Source organism: Lissotriton vulgaris, chromosome 9 (genome assembly GCF_964263255.1).
Source record: "Lissotriton vulgaris chromosome 9, aLisVul1.2, whole genome shotgun sequence".
Classification (NCBI taxonomy): domain Eukaryota; kingdom Metazoa; phylum Chordata; class Amphibia; order Caudata; family Salamandridae; genus Lissotriton; species Lissotriton vulgaris.
This window is the reverse complement of record NC_141697.1, coordinates 1,051,371,282-1,051,393,390: the sequence shown is the minus strand read 5'-3', so window position 1 is coordinate 1,051,393,390 and position 22,109 is coordinate 1,051,371,282. Positions and strand designations below refer to the sequence as shown.

Here is a 22,109-nt window from a genome sequence, read left to right as displayed (position 1 = left end):
AGCTGCAAGCACCTCCCCTCTCTCTCCACGCACACAGCCAGGATCGCATTTCTCCTCCCCCTCAACAGACGCCTTCACACACTCTCACAACCTCACACACCCTCACACCCTCAATCACACTCACACCCTCACACACCATCATTTACCAACACACCCTCACCCACAACCTCAACACCCTCACCCTCAATCACCCTCACACCATCACACACCATCACTCAACATCACACCCTCACACCCCCTCACCCTCACACACCCTCACCCTCACCCACAGTCACACACTCAACCTTCAAACTCGCACACCCTCACTCACCTTCACCCCTCACAACACTCACCCTCACTCACCCTCAAACTCTCACCCTCACTCACCCACACCTGTCACACACCCTCACACTCCATTAGCCTCACCCCCTCATGTTCACACACCCTCACCCCTTCACCCTCACACACCCTCACCCCTTCACCCTCACAACCCTCACACCCTCACTCATACTCACTCTGTCACCCTCACTCACCCTCACACACCATCACACACCCACTGACCCTCACATCCACTCACACTTACACCGTCCAAGTCCACCCCCCCATTAGCCTCACCCCCTCATGTTCACACACTCTCACCCCTTCACCCTCACACACCCTCACCCCTTCACCCTCACAACCCTCACTCATACTCACACCGACACCCTCACTCACCCTCACACCCCCTGACCCTCACATCCACTCACCCTCACACTCACACCGTCCAAGTCCACCCTCACACCCTCACTCATACTCACACAGTCACACTCACTCACCCTCACACACCATCACACACCCTCACACCCCCTGACCCTCACATCCACTCACCCTCACACTCACACCGTCCAAGTCCACCCTCACAACCCTCCCACCCTCACTCATACTCACACCGTCACCCTCACTCACCCTCACACACCCTCACACCCCCTGACCCTACATCCACTCACACTCACACCGTCCAACTCCACCCTCCAACTCCACCCTACAACACCACCCTACAACTCCACCTGCAAATATGACTGCGCATCTATGTTAATGCAAGCAAAGCTTTTGCTGTGCAAATTGATGTGTACCTTACAAAAAAAAAGAAAACTTTTTACATGGATAATATAAAAAAAGTTTATGCCTGACCCTACATCCACTCACACTCACACCGTCCAACTCCACCCTCCAACTCCACCCTACAACACCACCCTACAACTCCACCCGCCAATATGACTGCGCATCTATGTTAATGCAAGCAAAGCTTTTGCTGTGCAAATTGATGTGTACCTTACAAAAAAAAAGAAAATTTTTTACATGGATAATATAAAAAAAGTTTATGATGTGTTTGTTTTTGGATTCAGCGCTAACAACATCATCAATCAACATTACATAGGTCTCTATTAGCTTCTGAAACAACGCTTCACTACATTAATACATTTGAAGTGTCCAATATTCACAGAGAAAAAAAGAACACTTATAGGCATCATCACAACAACTCACACTCACACCCACACCCACCCTCACCCTCACTCATCCTCACCCTCCCTCACGCCCTCACACACCATCAATCACCAACACACCCTCACCCACAACCTCAACACCCTCACCCTCACACACCCTCAATCACCCTCACCAACTCACCATCACACACCATCACTCAACATCACCCCATCACCCCCTCACACCCCCTCACCCCCTCACCCTCACCCACCTAATGCATCGCGAGGACAGTGCACCAATTAATACATAAAAACGCAGAAAAGGATTGTTAAATATAACATTTTTTACGAAAAAAAAATAAAAAAGAAAATAGGGAAACATCTGAATACACAGCGAGTAATACACCAATTTAAAAGGGGACACAGACATCTAAAGGACACAAATTCACAACATAAAGCAGTTACTAAAGTAAGGGGAAATAAATAAACCATTAAACAATGGTGGAAAGAATCCACAAAACAAACAAAGTGCGTAATCACAAGAGCACGAGACCTCACATCCTAATTGCAATTCTTCCATAAGTACAATTAAGGATTCCACTCAAAGTACACAACAAAGACAATACAATTTTTAAAGGTGGCTTCATACTTATACTTTGCCACAATTAATGCGCATCTGTAGTAGGAAATTTAAAAGGAGGTAAACATTGTCTCTAATGAGCAAACACAGACAAAATCACTGCGCATCTATGTTAATGCAAGCCAAGCTTTTGCAGTGCGAATTGATGTGTACCTTACAAAAAAAAGGTAACTTTTTACATGCATTATATAAAAAACGTTACTGATGTGTTTGTTTTTTGATTCAGCGTTAACAGCATCAATCAACATTACATAGATCTTGATTAGCTTCTAAAACAACGCTTCACAACATTAATACTTTTGAAGTGTACAATAATCACGGAAAAAAATGATCACTTATAGGCATCATCACAACCACTCACACCCTCACCCTCAGCCTCACACACCCACACTCATCCTCACCCTACATCACACCCTCACACTCTCACAACCTCACACCCTCAATCACACTCATACCCTCACACACCATCACTCACCAACACACGCTCAGTCTCACTCACAACCTCAAACTCCCAGACATTCACATCCACTCACCCTCACACTCACACCGTCCGAGTCCACCCTACAACTACACCCTAAAACTACAATACCACACTACAACTCTACCCTCCAAATACAACTCCAGCCTCCAACTGTACACATAAATAGCGTTAAGCAACTATTTGATATATACGTAAAACGCGGATTACACACTTGCAGCTATTCCAAAATGCAAACTTAAAGCAACGCAAGGAGAGTGCAGCTATTAATACACAAATATGCAAACAGGGATTGGAAAATAAAACATTTTTCACAAAACGCATAAAATACACACATTACATCACTGTGCATCCTCTTAATACATTGATAGGGAAAATAAATACAGCAAATACAAAAACTTTCCTTTAATACATCGATAAGCTCAATAACATATAATCCGGCTACTTCAGCATCACAGGAAAAAAACAATGCAAACACAACATACATAAATATAATAGAAACTAAATATCACTTCAAAGTTCAAACAACAGCTCTTGTACGTCAAATAACAAACACCAGCTAAAAATACATTACATTACAGTTTTCGAAAACATATACATTACATATCGACGAATAAAAACAAGATTTTAATTTACATTACATAATAAACATTTACAAATATTACGATCGAAAACAAACAATGTCAACAGTTATAAAAATACACTCCTATTCATTCGTTAAGTTAAACATACTAATGATACTACATTACATTACATAAAAAAACACTTTGGAATAAATTCTTACCTGTCAAACGACGAAGCAACAGCACAGGAACAAGAACACGCCTTCCGCGCACCAACATTCTCGATCTTCTGGGGAATTCCACTGTTGACGTAAGCAAATCGGAACGCAACGTCAAAAACGTCGCGCTCCGATTGGCTACAAATAAACGTCAAGGAAACGTAAACACTCACAACACAAAAAAAAACTAGAACGCTAACGTAGGGAACGTCAAGGTGACGCATTGCGTCGGCCATTTTTAAATTAATACAATTAATACGGGACTCCACAGACACCAAAAACACACATAACACCACACATTAATTAAAACACACACACAGTTAAATTACATAAAAAAATACACATAAGGCAGGACAATTACAAAGGGAAGCTCTATCACGTTTTTTTTCACACGACACATATTAAAAAGAAGAAAAAAAAAATTATTATTAACATACACACACTCATAACATCACCCTCACACACCAAAACTCTCACACACCTTCACACACCCTCAATCACCCTCACACAACGTCACCCTCACACACCATCACACACCTTCAGCCTCACACCCACTCACTCACCCTCACCCTCACACACACTCACACCCCCTCACACTCACACACACTCACACACCCTCACTCCCCTCAAAGACTCGCACCCCTCACAACAATCTCACACTCACTACACCGGACAGCCTCACCCTCACACACTCACCCCCTCACACTCTCTCACCATCAACACCCCTCAGCCTCACACACCCTTACCCTCATCCCCTCACCCTCACACACCCTCAATCACCCTCACACCATCACCCTCACACACCCTAACTCTCACCCTCAACCGCTCACACACACTCACACTCCCTCGCTCACCCTCACCCTCACACACACTCACACCCCCTCACCCTCACACCCCATCACCCTCACACACCCTCACACCCCTCACAACACTCTCACACTCACTACACCTCACACACTCACCCTCAAACACCCTCACACACACTCACCCACCCTCAGCCTTGCAAAATCTCAACATCAACACCCCTCACCCTCACACATCCTTACCCTCATCCCCTCAACCACATTCACCCTCAGTCACCCTCAAACACCCTAACTCTCAAACTCACCCACTCACACACCCTCACACTCCGTAACTCACCCTCGCACACCCTCACCCTCACACCATCACACACCCACACACTCACACTCAATCATTCACCATCAAACACACACACTCACCCTCACACACCGTCACACAACCTCATCCTCACACCACCTCACTCACCCTCACCCACACCCCCTCACCCTCACACACACTCGCTACACTCACTTCACACCCCTCACAACACTCTCACACTCACTACACCGCACACCCTCACCCTCACAGACTCACTCCACTCACCCTCTCTCAACATCAACCCCCTCAGACTCACACACCCTTACACTCATTCTGTCACCCTCACACACACTCAGTCACCCTCACACCCTCACCCTCACACACCCTCACTCCCACCCTCACCCACTCACACAACCTCACACTCCCTCACTCACCCTCAAACACACTCACACTCACACAACGTCACACAACCACACCCTCACACTCCCTCACTCACACTCACTCACACTCACTCACAATGACCCTCACACACCCTCCCCCTCACACACCGTCACACACCCTCTGCCTAACAACACCTCTCTCACCCTCACTCACCCTCACACACGCTCACACTCACACACCGTCACACACCCGAAGCCTCACACCCCCTCACTCACCCTCACACTCACACACACACACCCTCACCCTCAAACACCTTACACTCACACACCCACGCTCCCCTCACACCCATCACAACACTCTCACACTCACTACACCTCACACACTCTCAGCCGCAAACAACCTCACTCACCCTCACCCTCACACACTCACACACCCTCACCCTCACACCCCATCACCCTCACACACGCTCACTCCCCTCACACCCTCACATGCCTCACAACACTCTCACACTCACTACACCTCACACCCTCACCATCAAACACCCTCCCACACACTCACCCACCCTCAGCTTTGCAACTTGTCACAATCAACACGCCTCACCCTCACACACCCTTACCATCATCCCCTCACCCTCATTCACACTCAATCAACATCACAACACCTAACTCTCAGACTCACCCACTCACACACAATCACACTCCCTAACTCACCCTCACACACCCTCACCCTCACACTGTCACACACCCACACACTCACACTCCCTCAATCAACATCAAACAACCTCACTCACCCTCACACACCCTCACCAACACACACCGTCACACACACTCAGTCTCACAAACACTCACTCAACTTCACCATCACACACACTCACACCCCCTCACACTCACACTCCCTCACACTCACAACGCTCACGCTCACACCCCTCACCCTCACATCCCCCACCCTCACATCCCTCACCCTCACACCCCTCACCCTCACACCACTCAAGCCACAGATGTCAAGTCAAGTCAAGTCAAGTCAATGGATTTATATAGCGCGCTACATACCCATAGGGTCTCAAGGCGCTTGAGGAAGGGTGGGGAGTTACTTGTCGAATATCCAAGTTTTAAGTTGCTTTCTGAATGATAGGTGGTTCTGAGTAAGACGAAGGTAAGTGGGAAGTGAGTTCCAGGTTTTAGCTGCCAGGTAGGAGAAGGATCTACCTCCCATGGTGGTTTTGTTGATGCGAGGTATAGTGGCCAGGGCTTGGTTGGAGGATCGTAGCTGACGGGAGGGGGTGTAGAAGGACAGTCGTGTGTTGAGGCATTCGGGTCCAAGTTCGTAAAGTGCTTTGTGTGCGTGGGTAAGGAGGCGGAAAGTAATCCTCTTATTTACGGGGAGCCAGTGGAGGTTTTTCAGGTGACCAGAGATGTGTTCTTTACGCGGGATGTCTAGTATGAGCCTGGCTGAAGCGTTCTGGATGCGTTGGAGTTTTTTCTGGAGTTTTGCGGTGGTACCGGCGTATAAGGTGTTTCCGTAGTCCAGGCGGCTCGTGACCAGTGCGTGGGTGACCGTTTTTCTAGTTTCGGTGGGGATCCAGCTAAATGTTTTTTTGAGCATGCGAAGAATGTTGAAGCAAGATGAAGAAACGGCGTTGACTTGTCTGCTTCTATCCCCTGCTGCACTCTCCTGCTCTCTAGAAATGTGGCATAACAACAAAAGCTGCCATCAAAGTCACGTCAATACAAATCATGTGGCATTCCAAATGCTATAGGTGTCACATTCACAAAAATTAAAACTATTGGCATTGTAAATGACAAATCTATCAATGTAGCTATTTGGAAAAACTACACTAAAAAAAAAAAATCATTTACAAGACCTATAGCTCCTACTTTTCTAATGCGAGACCTATTGCATTTCCAATGCTTGTTGTCACTAGTGGCCGGTTTTGCAGCAGTGCTGAAATATCGGCCCTGTGTAACAAAAGCGGGAGTTGTGCTTCTTACTAGCATCACCCCGGCGGCCGGTCGAGCAGCAATCTGCCAGGGCTGGTTGCTGTTCCCAGTCTGGCCCTGCTGCCATAGCTCCTGACAAGTAAGAAAAAAAAGGGTATTTGCATTTCTGAACCTGAAGCAGCACACCTGCAAGTCCCATACATGACAATAACGCGATTCATGCCTCAATAGAAGTCAATGAGGAAATACATTCTCCAGATGTATTTATTTATTTTTATTTAAAAAAATTTAATTGTTTTTTTTCTTACAACATATAACATATAATCGTCAAAGCTTTGTCGATACCAGGTAGCAGTCCAGAATGGCTATGTTACTGGTAGTTCAGTTTCACAAAATCTAAGCTTGGCTGCCCCCTTGTCCACTGTCCCAGTGAGAGGAAAAGGGGGAGTGAAAGAATAGGAAATTAAGAGGGAGAGAAAAAGGAGGTAGCATAATCTTCTCTTTCAAAATGTTGGCATTTACGCGTACAGCATGTGCTAGAAGATTTTACCGGGAGGCCATTTCTCCTTCACATTCACCATCTTGTTTCTGTCCTGTCTGCTTTGTTTACTGTCCTCAGTCTGTGCTTTGGAAGGCCTCGGCACGTGATGAGTTAAACCTCCCCGCTCAGTGAATCACCTGACTGTTTTGTAACACTAATTCCTCTGCCTGCAGGGAAAATGCTAATCAGGACATTTGTAAGGGAAAACCATGGAGATGGAGGCAGAGGCGTGCGCCACACATTTCTCCTTTTCTTTTTGTGTTTTGTTTTTTTTCTAAGAAAAACAACCAAAGTGACTGAAACATTGAGTTTCCTCTCACGCTCCAGGACGAAATAAAGACCATTCCCTGAAAGGAAGCACTTGAGTGAGGCTGCCTCTGTTTCAGGGTTCTCAGGCCTAATTCATTGCAGGCAGTGGCCGTTCTGAAGGGCCTTGGGAGATGCTTGGTGTCCTTGCCCCCTTCAACCTACCAGAGTTTTTGCACCCCACCCCAATCATGCTATCATGGTGCTCCTCATCCTCCTTTATTAATTGTATTTCATTGCAGGCGTTCTTTCCATGTTCATTCATTTATTTCATTCCATTGTTTCTATATGGTGCCTGTGCTAACCCACCACCAATAAAGGTCGAACGCCTTTGCTCTGGGCCTCGCTCAATTTTATGTTTGTTTTGGAGAAGGTCATTCATGAAACAGAGTTATTTGTGGAATTTTACTTCTGCATATCATCAACGGAGAGATAAAGTTGCCAAAGGGTGAATCATTCCAAAAAATCTTCCTGGAAGAGCTAAACAGCGAAATTCAAAGTTTCTCAAAGTGGCGCAGTTTTACGAATCCCGCAACAAATGCATTCCACGCGAAATGCCTTTAGATGCACGGTTGCGCAGAATGTTCGCCCAGCCCTGCTCTTCTAATTCACAGGGCCCGGATTCCATCAATCAAGGCAATACTTTCTAATGTCAGTTCATTTCAGTCCACTCTATGCAGCTGCGCCCACAACAGTACTCCCCCCCCATGACACGCCATGTTCTGTCATACAACAAAACACATTAAGACAGACCTCCTAACATACCATCAATGCATTTCAAATATACTATTAATTGGCTATTACTGCACCCGACTGGACTAGGTTCGCCAATTGCCTTAGACAGGCGACTACTTCTTCTGGGCAATGAGCATGCCTACCATCCTAGAAGAAGCACAAGATGTTCGGTACTGCACACAATTCTCTTTCGTTGACCGCCAAGAACATTCACACACAATTCATTGAAGCTGTGTGGCTCACTTCATCATGTACAATTCTTTGTAAGTCTAGGATCTAGAGCTTGATACTAGGCTTTGAGCTGCTGCTGCAGATAGGAATGACCTTGTTTCAGGTGCTGGTTCAATTGGCAATATCAGCATAGGGGTCATTAAGTACCATCAGTTTCTAGGGACCTATGTAAAATCACAGAAGAAAAGAAATTGAATGACAGCTCAAACAGCAAATCCGCCGATTTCAAAATACAAGGAGTGGGTGTTTTTAGGTGGCATCTCTTTACAGTGCCATTCATTTAAGAGGCAATTAAGAAAATCTTTTTGTTTTCTTAAAAAATAGGAGAGGGGGCATACGTTTAAGGTGACCCGGAAGAGCCTTCGAAAGGGACGATTCCAACCTGATAACATTTGGTTCTGTGCTATGGCCGTGTAATACTTCATGTTATTGATTTTCCAGATCAGTAGAGAAGATTAGTACTTCAAGTCACCTGTCATTTTTACAATTATTCAATAAAAGTGTTTATAGTGAAATAATGTGTATGACTTTTTTCATTGTCATTTAACAGACCAATCAAAAAAACAATTCTTATACATTCTCCCCATTACAAAAGCACATCAATACAATAGCTAATTATTCTGAAAAATGGTTATACATTTCGCAGTAAAACAGTTGCATACTATACTATTGTAAAAAGAAAAGTCAAATTTTCGAATCCTGATCCTATAAAATACAATAATCCTTTGCCAACGTACAAGAAAACAAAATTGCTTGGATAAACTGCAAGAAAAATCAGTGCATCCATGCTCCCAGACAGAAACCCAACTTAAAGTAACCTGTCTTAAGTTACACATACTTACATACAAACAATGGCCCAAAATCGTTTTTCCATAAGTCCCATATCTTCTCCAACTTGAACACCAAATCACAGCATAGACAATTCTTCTGAGTTTTATTTCTTTATTTGTTTAAGTATTTCCATATAGTGCACTCAATCCTGGGGTACCAGCATGCAAATATGAGATAAGAGAAGACATGCTTTGACTTACTTCAAGCTTGGCGGGGAAAAAACTATAACAAGTGCAAACAAACAGAGTAAAGTTTAGTTCTGTTGGCTCTATAATGTGCCATTACGAGGCAAGAAACTGTGAAAGGGGAGGGTTAGTGGATGGAAGTAGTGAAGAGGGAAAGTGAAGGTGCATCAAAGTAGTTATAGCAACCAAGCCGAGAAATGACAGTTTGGGGAGACCAGGGTAAAAGAGTAAATTAAAAAATAAGTGATCCAATGTTATTGGAAGTAAAACAAAAATGGAAAGAGAGGAAAAAATATGACAGATGAGGCGCCTTCAAGATAAAAAGTTCAGAGGATATTAATTCTGGTTTAGTATATGAGGCTAATTGGTTTAGGTGGCTTTCAAATATATACATTTGTAGTTTCTAATTTTTTTAATGAACAGAGATTGAGAATGCCTTAGTTTCACAGGGAGTAAGTTCCAAATTGATGTGCCAGCTCCTGAAAAGGTGGATAGTGTCAGGTGTTGAAGTTCATCTTGCCAGATCTTTTGAGTGTGAATCTCAGATTTGGTGAGATGGCATGTTTTGTATATGATACAAGCCACTTGGAATTGTATTCTGGCCTCTAGGGAAAGCCAGTACCGTTTTCTAAGGCCTGGGATTATATGTTTGCATTTTTAGTTCCTGATAAGTGTTTGGAGTTAGATTTTGATGCCTTTACACAGTGATGTTTAGTTAGAGTTGGGTAGAGTGGAGTTAGAGTAAAGGAAAGGCAATGCAATAATCTTGAGCGCTGACGGCGTGAAGCACAATTGGACACACCTAAATCTGCCTAGTCAGCTGAAGGGATAGTCAAAAGGCTAGTTTAAGAACAAAAGAAACTTCATAAACAATTGTATTAATAACTCAACCCAAAGCAAATCATCAGCATTTATAAAGAAGTGACCACACTCCAAAAGCCGTATAAAATATCCCACATGCCATGTTCGACTCAAAACGTGCAAAGATCTGTGATGCCATTGCAAACAACATTCAGTCATCCCAATGCCCTCTTGTTCACCTGGATCAACTGAAATCATCGGATCTGCTTTCAACCAGGTTCCTATTGAAGGCGTCGCCAAGGTAGTCTCTTAGATTCTAGCTGCCAGAGACAAAGGGCCATATGTATCATAGTTCCGTTTTGCGAATTCTAAATAGCGATTTTTAAGGAATCGCTATTTAGAAATCGCAAAATGGTATGTATGGAAAAAATTGAATTTTTTTTGCGATTCCTTAATCTTCCTTATTTGCGAATTTGCAAGTTGCGAATTCGCAAATAAGGAATTATTTCCCATTCATTCCTATGGGCCAGGAGGCCCATAGGAATGATTGTGAAATGCATTTCATTTTGCGATTCGCAATTTGCGAATCGCAAAATGAGATTGATTTCAAGGGTGCAGGGGTGTCTCAAGGACACCCTGCTGCACCCCTGAAATCAGCATGTGTGTGCATATGGCGCACATACATGCCCTATGGGCATGTATGTGCTTCACATGCCACATTCAAAAATGCCAATTTGTGTATTTTGAAAAGAAATCGCAATTTACCACCAACTGAAAGTTGGTGGTAAATTGCGATTTCTTAAGCTAAATTCGCTACAGTAAAATGCTTCATACATTGCATTTAAGGAATCGCAAAATTGCGATTCCTTAAATGCTATAGCAAAATAAGGAATCGCAAGTACTTGCGATTCCTTAAGATGCGATTTTTTGATACATAACAATTAATGCAAAACAGCCTTTTGCGATTCGAAAAGGCCGAAATTCGGCGAATTTCGGCCTTTGCGAATCAAAAAAGGCTTGATACATATGGCCCAAGTGATCTAATATGTCACTGCAGCTATGTCCTGCATCACCATGAAAAATATCTTCTCATCCCTGACCTATCCCACTGCATGTCCAACAACAGGCATAATCCCTAAGCAACTGATACACGTGCTATCACCCAAAGAGACTAAATTACCACCTAATAGTCAGCCTTCCAAAATGCCATATCTTATCCTGCCATAGCTTAAAATACTCGTAAGAATTGTGATTGAGCAACTGCAAGATTATGTGGGACAACACCAGTTACTAGGCGACCACCCACAAAAGGTACACACATAGCTCTCAATCAACCAATCAGGGTTCTTATAAAGCGCTGCTAATCACCGCTAAGGGTCTCAAGGCGCTGGGGCAGGAGGCGGTCCGCAGCTCAGATGAAGAGCCAGGTCGTGAGGTCCTTCCTGAATTGAGGCAGTGAAGGTGATTGCCTGAGATGTAGAGGTGGAGACTTCCAGCTCTGGCAGACATCAAAGAAGAATGCATCACTCTTAATGAGGGACAGCAAGCTGCCTTGATTTTTCTTTCCGCGCTGCAGCTTATTACACTGGTGACCTCAATATTCTGCGGACCAGACTGAAGGAAGGGTTCAAGATTTATGTAAAGGCTCTCAACTGGGTCAGCTCATTCCCGTCTGACTGAAAGGTTGGGGGTCCTCGGAATCTTCCTCCTGTAAATGCCAGCAATGCCCTCCCCCCATTTTGGCACTGCACTATCCGCATTACTGTTTACATGTGTCCTTTGTCACACCGGCTAGAGGAGTGCAAAGTTCTGTTTACTATGCACACAGATGACACTGAAATCTGTATCCATTTTAAATTAATTCAGAGTACTTAGATTATATTCGTGACTGGAGGAAAGAAAGCTTTCTGTGCCCAAATGACAAAAAGTGTCAGTATTATAGTGTTGGTAGCACATCTCAATACTTCACTCCTCTTTATCTGGCCAGCTATCCAGTATTCGCCCAAAGCCAACAACCAGGAAATCATCTTTGATTCATACTTTTCATTCAGCGACATAATCAACACTGTTGTTAAGGGATTCAATTTTAAACTCTCCCTACTCAAAAATTCCCCTCCTCCATCAAACTATGGATTGAGGTAACAAGTTGCCTGGTCATGGAAAGCATAGACCATTGTAACATTAGCTACACAGGCCACCCCTTCAATATGTTTCCATGTCACAGAGTCCGACTAGTTATTGCCCTGCCCCCCTTAAACACTATCCCTAAATCAATGTGATTCTCTGTTCTTCCTGTAGAGGTCTCCCTGTCCCCAGTGCACCACCTCTCAACCAGATACTTATACATCTGTTTCTCTAATGTTCATTACCTATCCACAGAATCAGTCACCCCTCACCTTCCCTCCGGGAGTCTCCCATGACCTATTGTAGGTGCCTGAGTTTCCCCGTTCAGTCATCTTGACCTGAGTTTCATCTGTGTCTCTTCTGGTTCCATGTACAATTGCTGTTGAATTCTGAGAGGGTAAAGTTTGCAGATGTAAAGCAGGCACCATATTGGGAGAAATGCCACTGGGTGCACGTATGGCGGGGAAGAGTGTGGGAATCTGTTGTACGTTTCTGTGTTGTAAACATGCCAATGGGTGTAGATGTTATAGGGCATACAGGAGTGCAGCAAATGCCAGTAGAGGAGCTGCTGCTGAGTGTGGGTGTGGTTCATGGTCAACTAATTGGAGCTGCCACTGGATGCAGATATGACGCAAGTGTCAGTGGTTTAAGGTGCTGAATATGCACCATTGGCTGCAGAAGTGGAGTGGTTGCCGGTGGGTAGCAGGGCTTTTGAGACCAGATGTGGAGTGGAAACTATGCCAGTGGATAGAAATACACCTGTGTGTTGTGTCATTGGAGCAAGTGTGAATCAAGTGCCAGTGGGTAGAGGTGCCAAGCGGTATAGGTGATGACTAAATGTCTAATTTGGCTCCTCAATCCACTGGCACCTGAGTCACGCCTATAACCAGAGGCACTTCCACCCATGGGCATATGCACTATTGGCATATGGGTGGAGTTTGCACAAGGTGCCAGTGTTGTGCTTGTGCCCGTGAGTAGGGAAACGGCTGTATGCAGAGTGGAGCAGTTACCAGTGCCTGGATAGTGCCATCGGGGGCTGGTGAATGTGTACTGGGTGTAGATGTCATTGGCTGGAGGTGTTGTGCAGTTCCCACTGACTGGATCTATTACTGGTTGCAATGGGGTGAATATGCCAATGAACGGAGGGACCTCTGGATATAGGTGTGACCCAGGTGCCAGTGGATGGAGGAGCCAAAAGAGGCAGGTGTCAAAAGGGGAGGAGGTGGCATTGGATGCAGGGTGTGAGGTGGGTGTCAGTGGATGGAAAGACCACTGGGTGTAAGATGTACGTGTGCCGGAGGTGTGGCACAAGTGCTAGAAAATTGCCATGCAGCTAAACATTGCCCTTATCAAGCAAGATATCAATGGACTGAGGAGGTACACATGGCAACGGAGGTCAAATGATACGACACGTCGGACCAACTATTTTGCCAGCGGTGCACAAGAGCCTGTCTTTCCAGTGGTCAGCTGTCCTAGAATCCATTCCAAGGTGAGAAAGGAAAACAGGGTGTGGTAGGCTAGCACCGGAAGTCTGGGTTTAGGGTATTTACAAGAAAGAACAGTGCCTAAACCGGGATATTAGAAAAAGGCTTGCAGCTTTAAAGACCCATTGTTCATAAATGGCTGCGTACGGTTGGAATGGTTAATTGGCAGGGCACAAGTCCTAAAAAAAGAAGTGGGGGGACACTGACGTCACGACAGGAAGTGACGTCACAAAAGGTGGCTTGCACTCAGTTGCAGTTTATAGTTATCGAGCTCCCGGTAAAATAAGTGGGGGGACGCCGTCCACCCGCGTGGTACCCCAACTCGAGCCCTGTTAATTGGCAATGCCTAGGGAACCTAAGGAACATGGGGCTTCCAGTGAAACCACTGATTGGCACCTATGACGAACAATGTGATTTGAGTTGATTTTAGTTTTATAGAGCATGACATTTACTCAAGGGCATCAAGGCGCTGTAGTCGACCGTCGAGAACTAAAGCATGTCTAAAAGCCCACCATAGAAGAGAATGCTGCCTATAGAGCATAGAGCCAGGTTTCAATGTCATCTGAGCTTAAAGCAGGATTCCTCCAGGGTGAAAGTGTCCCTGTGTAATGTAACTGGTGCACTTGTAAAGCGCTCCAATACCTTCTGGTCGAGTTCGCGCTATATAAAACTGCAAAAAAAAAAATCCCGATGGATGGTTGAGAAAAGATTCTGGAATCTGGTAATAGCCTCAGTCAATAGTATGTGAGAAGGCGTGGCTCTAATCGTGGTGTTCTGATTGGCTGAGGTAGGATTAGAAGGCGAGGTAACAATTAACAGCCAAAGTCCACTGACAAGTACCTTTGGCTTTCACCACCAGAAAGTACTAAGAATTCCTAGTTTGCAATTTTGCAATCTGATAGCTCAAGAGAGGGGGCAGGAGTCCGGCCGGGGTCAGGGGCGAGTGTGTCTATGATGTATGTTTGTATGTGTCCGTGTTTGCGCGGTTGTGTGAGCGTGTGCGTGCTCCAGTCAGCATGGCAATGTTACTGCTGCGTGACTGGCGTGCTCTGCTGTTTCTTGTACTAGGTATGTGTCTTTAGTTATAGATCTAAACGCAAATGCCTGCCTTGATTACCCTAACTCTTAACAGATGCGGCGGCAGTCGCTGTCCTACGTTTTCCTGCTCGCACATAATGAGGTATGACACATAATGATATATGGCGCATAATGATATATGACACATAATGCTAGCACCGGCATTAATCACACGGTCCGCACAGTAACAGATAATTAGAGAGAGGCCTTCCTGCACACCACGGTCGCAAAAGTCCAAAAATATTGTCCGCATGTTCCATCGCCTCTCTTTCACCCAGGGAGGCACACAGAAAATACACCCCCTCCCCTGCAGAGCGTGCCTCGGCTCTCAGGCTCTCCGGATCCCGGGGCCTGGCTGCGGTCCCACCCCGGCATTCACTCTGCCCGGGTGAGGTGGCTGCACGCACGCCGAGCTCCCCTGCACGCCAGCGAACGCCTCCCCGCCGAGGGTCCATCTGAGATGTTATCACTGTGTTCTTGTTGCCCCGGGCAACGGGGCTCAGCCTATCCCTGCGAGGCGTCCTCGGGCCGGCTGTAATAGCTGTGCACCATGTGCTCCAGATGATTAGCTGTTCATCACGCAGACCTGCCCGCTAAAGTGTGCAGGGAATAAGATAAGCATAATTTATACCGGGCGCAGGCCGGGCACGCTGGCGTGTGTCATTCCTCCCCCTGTTGTCACCGCGCAGGCACATCTCTCTTAGGTGCCTGCAGACAATGGGGCCGCCGTGATTGCTGCCGTCTGCAGGGGAGTCTGCGCTGCTTGCAGCCGGAGGAGTTTGCTGCTGCGGAGGGTGCGGTGCCGGAGCAATTATTTTCAGACCAGGTGGGAATAGCCCCTTCTCTGCTCCACCCTGCTCGAGAACCTTCACTATGTGTTTTCGACTATTGGAGACATTGGCCGTTGGATGTTGTCGACACACGGATGGAGCATTTCGGAAATGGCCCAAAACATAGGTCTCACCTGCTGCAGGAGTAGGGCGCTTGGGGAGGGGGCTCAGCTGGCACCGAGATCAGAAAGCAGCCGGCTTCTCTGCCTGTGATCTTGGTGTGTCTGCGCCTTTGTGCTGCACTGCCACGGTGTGGTTGCTGCCGGGCCATGCGGTGCTGGAAAAACACCTTGGCAGCGATTGCGCAAACCTGCAATGGAGCCGATGGGAAAGGGGTTTTGATATAGCAGCACTTCCTTGAATCGTGAGGGCACTGGCAGACTGGTGAGGGGGCACTGCCAGGCTCAAGGAGGCAAGCCGGCCCAGGCGGCAGCCGCGTTGCAGAGCCCCCTGGCACCATGCTGAAGCTGAAAGCCTTCTGTCTGGATTACTGGCAGTTCCTCTGTTTGCAGCCGTTGCACGGGTTCTATAAAAGGTAAGCCAGGCTGTGCCCTGAACCGCTTCCTTTTATGAACAGGAGGCATTGCAAGTAGATGCGGCGGATGCCATGTGAGCATCACTGGGTCAATTTGTGGTATACAGTATTTTCACTGCCGGCGTTTGCGGCTTTCTGCTGCTTTTGGCGCTTTCAGTTTTAGGTCTGGCGTTAAACAAGATTTTTTGTTTTTTTTAGGACAGGCTTTAGCCAAGATCTTTGGATAATGGTAAAATGATATGTGTAATATAGTTACTTATTGGACTTTCAGCCAGTCGTCATAATCCACTACTCTGTTTTTGTACCAGTCACATTTTTCTTCAGCCCACTGCATCCTACACCATGGGTAATTTGGCCAGCCCACGTGAGCTGTTGGTTAACTTCGCTGTGAATTTCATCTTTCGCAAGGAGCACAGCTGCACACACAGTAGTACCCCTTAGTGCTACGGTCTGATGTTTTTGCTTTTCATTTTTTTTCCTCCATATTGATGAATGCCAGGCAGCTTCCCCAACAATAAAGTTTAATTGAAATCATGACAAAGCAAGAATTGACAATGCCCAAATGCTGGCAACCAATGCCAGACCTATTGGATTTGCCATTGCTTGTTTTGTGCGGACACTGTCTGAAATTGTGGGTGTACCCAACAGAGGGGGTCATTAGGATAATGGGCGGACAAAAGTCCGCCCGCCATCCTGTCGGTATGCGGGACAGCCCGCCATAAGGGCGGGGGTCCCGTGGGGGGTATTAGGATGTGCCCGCCACAGTGGCGGGCACATTCTGTATTTTTAGCATTGTGGCGGGCGGTGCTCTCTGCACCGCCCGCCACAATGCTAAAAATGCATTTCAGCATTTGCATTTACAAAGCGGCAGGCACCGCGCGGGGCCTACCGCTTTGTAAATGCAAATGAAGGGGGGTACCGCAGGTACCCCCCCTGTTCACCCCCACCTCTTCTTCACTCTGGGGGCCCACAGGGGGCCCCCAGAGTGAAGACCGCATGCCTTTCCGTGGCGGCATCGCCGCCGCGGAAAGGCACCTGTAAACAACCATCATAATATGGCTGTCGGTGTCTAATAGACACCAACACCATATTATTCCTTTTCCGCCCCGGCCGCAAGGTGACCAGTGCGGAAAAGCGGCGGATGGTCATTCCGTCCGCCGAGGTCCCCCCTGCCATACTAATATGGCTGGGGGGAACGAGTATGGATGTCGTGCGGATTGTCCACGCCAGGCTGGCGGTGGCTACCGCCAGCCTGGCGGGGGCAATCCGCACGACATCCTAATGGGCCCCAGAGTGTCTTAAGATGATCAAATGACCATCTCCTGGGCTTTCTAATTGTTGGCGATGTTGTTCATAATGTGAGCAATGCTGAAAATATAGACACAGCATCTCATGAATTCGAGAAACGAGAGGCGGCTGCAGTAAGGGCGGAGACGCGAGAAGCGGTGTCTGACAGGCAACTTATACATTTATTTTTTGTAAACTTTGCTCCAAAGAAATTGACAACAAGTGCAAATGTTATGGCAAATCTGTACCGGCTTACTTAGTTGGTAACAAACAAGTCACAGAGACCGTTGTGTATCAAGCAAGTTACAGGGTATAAAAGAAGTAAGACAACTCTGGTGGTTAATACACTTGCTGTAGAGATCTGTGTGCAGTCTATTGACAGGTTTCACCCATTATTAAATAGCACAGAAGGGTAATGGACTTGCTACAAAAGCTCAGTGTGTTACATGGATGTCAGTGATTTGTTGTTTATGTAAATCACTCAGTCGATTAGAGCTTTTGTTACACAGATCCTTGTGTGTGTTTCTTGAAAGTCACAATTTGCAACCTTTGAAACATAGCTTAGTGAGCTATGAACGGATATCAAAGAGCTGCAAGCAAGCTTCAAAGGTTGGTACAATAGGTTTCTTTGAGTAGTAATAAATAATCATTATTAATTGCTATGTAAATGGTTATTAATGTGATTACTCAGATGGACGGATATAACTGACTTCTTATAGGGCATGTATGGCTCCTACATACTTAGCTTAGATTAGTAAACACCTGCTTCTTAATCTGAGTTTGTCACTTATACCGCTTTGAAATGAAAGTCTGGGGATCTTCTTTTTGTCTCAGTGGAACTGGTATCTAGATGTTAAATTCCAGCTAGTTACCATCTAGGATGGGACTAGAACAAAAGGAGTGCTGATGGTCCTTTAATTGGGGCATTTGTGTTTGGCCCTGCTAGAACTGAAAACATGAGACCTCCCTCACCTACTAAAGGCAATGCAGGCAAAGTGCGGGCACTGCTGAATGTGTCCCAGTTATACAATGCACACTGGTTCCCTTGGAGGAAGCTGGAAGCCTATGCTTCCTAGGCAGCAGAAGAAAGCAATCTGGTTAGTGATTTTGAAAAACAGTTTTTTAATGGTAGTACATATATCAATAGATACATACATATACATACATCAACAGTATCACAAGTAGGTGCTACAAACATACCGTGCAGTGATCATGATTACTGAAATATGGTGAACAATGTTGCGCAATAGTATATAAAATAATAATAATAATACTGCATTTTATAAAGCGCGAACAGCTACCTCGCTAGGAGGTGTCCCGGCGCTAGGAGAACACAGTTGACCTGGAGGCTAGAATAGGAGAGCTAGCGGGGTTGGGTGAAGAGCCACGTTTTCAGCAGCTTCTTAAAGCAAGGTTCAGAAGGGGCCTGCTGGATTTCTTGTGGTAAAGTGTTCCATAGAGAGGTAACGTTTGCCGAAAAAGTCCAACCGCCTAGTCGAGCCTTTTTCGTACGTGGGACGGCCAGTTGAACGAGGCAATTGGACCGCAGTGCGCGGGTTTGGGAGTATCTCGGGAGGCGGTTTTTCAAGTACTCTGGGCAGGAGCCATGTAGAGATCTGAACGCCAGCGTAAGTGCTTTAAATTTTATTCTGCTGGCAACTGGCAGCCAGTGCAGTGATCGAAGATGCGGAGAGACGGACTGCTTGAGAGGGATTCGCAGTAGCAGTCTCGCAGCCGCATTTTGAACTACCTGAAGTTTTTGCGTCAGGTATTTTGGTAGGCCTAGGTAGAGTCCGTTGGCGTAATCCAGCCGTGATGTAACAGTGGCATGGATAACCGTTTTCCGGCAGCTCTCCGGGAGGAGTCTCAGGATTTTACGGAGATTTCTCAGTTTGCTCAAGCAGCAGCCGGCGACTTGTTGGATGTGGGAGGTGAAGGACATGCTATCGTCCCACCTCACTCCAAGATTTTTTGCCGTGCGGCTGGGTGAGGGGGCTAGGCCCATCTCCGTCGGCCACCAAAGTTCTGAGGCGGGGGTGGGGCCTCTGCCAAAGAAGATTACTTCGGTCTTATTGGCGTTTAATTTTAATTTATTCGTGTTCATCCAATGGGCTATGTCTTGGAGACAGCCTTTGAAGTTCGAAAAGGACTCCTGCGTCATCTCTGAGTACGGAAATACCAACTGGGTGTCGTCGGCATAGGAAATTGCCTTGACACCCCAGTTGGCAATCAACGTAAAGAGAGGAGAGAGGTAGATGTTGAACAAAAGGGGGCTGAGAGCCGACCCTTGCGGAACTCCGCAGCTGAGGACCTTGGGTGCTGAAGAGACCGTCCCTAGTGCCACCTTTTGAGTTCTCTGGGACAGATAGGAGTGTATCCATCCCAGTGCCTTATCCTGGATACCAATCTCGGCCAGGCGGCTGAGTAGTCTGGCATGGTCCACCGTGTCGAAGGCGGCCGACAGATCCAGGAGTACCAGCATTGCTGAGTTACCTGCATCCATCGACCACCTTACTGACTCGGCTACCTCAATAAGCGCTGTTTCCGTACTAAAGCCGGGTCGGAAGCCTGACTGTGTCTCATGTAGTACCTTATTTACTTCTACAAATTTGCTCAGTTGGCGCTGTATGACTTTCTCCAGCATTTTCCCCGGGGCGGCTAACAGTGATATTGGGCGGAGATTACTAAGGTCTTCTGGATCACCATTAGGTTTTTTCTTTAGTGGGAGGAGAGTAGCATGTTTCCAGACGTCCGGGAATATACCCGAAGCGATTGATGAGTTCCATATGTGTTGTAGTTTGGGGGCTACAAACTCAGCTAGAGAGCTCCATAATTTAGCTGGGCACGGGTCGTCTGGGGATCCGGATTTGCATCGGATAAGTTCTTGTCTTACCTCACTCAGGGAAATATTCATGAACTGGGTGAAGGTCTCACCTGGCTCGTCTTTAATCGCGAGGTCCTGTTTCAACGTTTTTATTTTTGGCTCAAAAGATTCATACACCTTTTTGATCTTTTGGTCAAAGAACTCGGAGATGTGCTCGCATAGAGTAGATGTCGGCGAAACCTCCCTCTCAATGCACTTGGGTTTAAAAAACCCAAAAATGTTGACTTAAAAACCTAAGCGTCTCTTAGAACATAGACTCAAAATTGCCGTTCAAGTTCCAATGTCAACAGTAAACATCTGTTAAAGTCAACATTTATAAGTCGACCCCCAAAGAAACACTTTCTGAGGAGTCTTTGTCAGGACCATTGTGTTAGCCATTTCTTCCTATGGGTCAAGAACACAAGCACTTAACTTTTCGCACATGCAGTCAACCAACTTACGGATCCGTTCTGGACGAGCAACAAATGATTACATATTTGAAAGTGAGTGCTGCCGCCATCAGACCCCATTTCACTACAAATGCTTGTAGTTAATTCCTTATGCACTTGACTCTTAGGGAGAAGTGGCTACCAGTTTGCTCCTGATAAAGACTCCTCAAAAAGTGTTTCGAAAAATCGGCGTATAAATGTTGACTTTAAAAGATGTTTACTGTAAACATTGAAACTTGTACAGCATTTTTTGGTTTATGTTCTGTAAGACTTTTAGGTTTTTAAGTTAACGTTTCCTGGTATTAGATAATATTGCACACTATGGTACACCATCTTTCACTAATCACGATCACAGCGTCATTTGTTTGGAACACCTACCTGTGATATTGTTGATGTATGTGTTTGTGTGTGTATATACATATATATGTGCGTATATATATATGTGTTTGTGTGTGTACATATATATGTATGTGTATATATATATATATATATATATATATATATATATATATATATATATATATATATATATATCCAACACTTTTTAGCGAAGAAGACCACCGCCTTCTTCCTTTGCCGCGGGCTGCAGCGGGGTACGACGACCCCTATAAATCCAGAATTTTAGTCGTCTTATTTAGAAAACAACAAGCTGGAGCCCATAATTCTTTCCTTGGTGCAAATTATTTCTGGCACAAACAACACCCGACGCGTTTCGCGGCTGTTGCCGCTTGTTCACCCTGCTCCTTCTCTCCTCGTCGAATTCGAGGAACAGGAAGCACAGCCAGTCCTCACTGACCAATTACAATGCTGCAATACAGCAGCGTTGTGATTGGTATGAGCGTCCAGGTTCGACACTCAGCCAGGGAATGGAGATCTGGGTATTTTCTCCATGCAGGCTGTAATGCAGCCTGCATGGAGAACAGGGGAAGTGCACATGACTGTTTTGGGCAGCCCTAGAGGAGTGGGCAAACCACTCCACCCCTGCACAGAGAGCAGAGCAGCCCAGTCCACCCGCCAAGCAGCACAAGCATAAAATGATAATAACTCAAAGTTATTATCACTTTATGTTTCTA

General features: G+C 46.0%; 1 protein-coding gene across 4 annotated transcripts in view; it reads left to right on the top strand.

The window, feature by feature from the left end:
* Window positions 1-22,109, top strand: part of IQSEC1 (IQ motif and Sec7 domain ArfGEF 1) — a 691,123-nt gene that overhangs the window by 226,382 nt on the left and 442,632 nt on the right. Inside the window, exon 1 of one of the 4 annotated variants that reach the window (XM_086938993.1) lies at window positions 15,762-16,437. The exons of 2 other annotated variants lie outside the window; for them this stretch is intronic. In XM_086938993.1, the coding sequence (XP_086795119.1) occupies window positions 16,361-16,437 (77 nt within the window). In that variant the 5' untranslated portion in view covers window positions 15,762-16,360. Of the gene's footprint in view, window positions 1-15,761; window positions 16,438-22,109 lie in introns of those variants that run through there. One more of the 4 variants, XM_086938995.1, reaches the window with a different exon arrangement.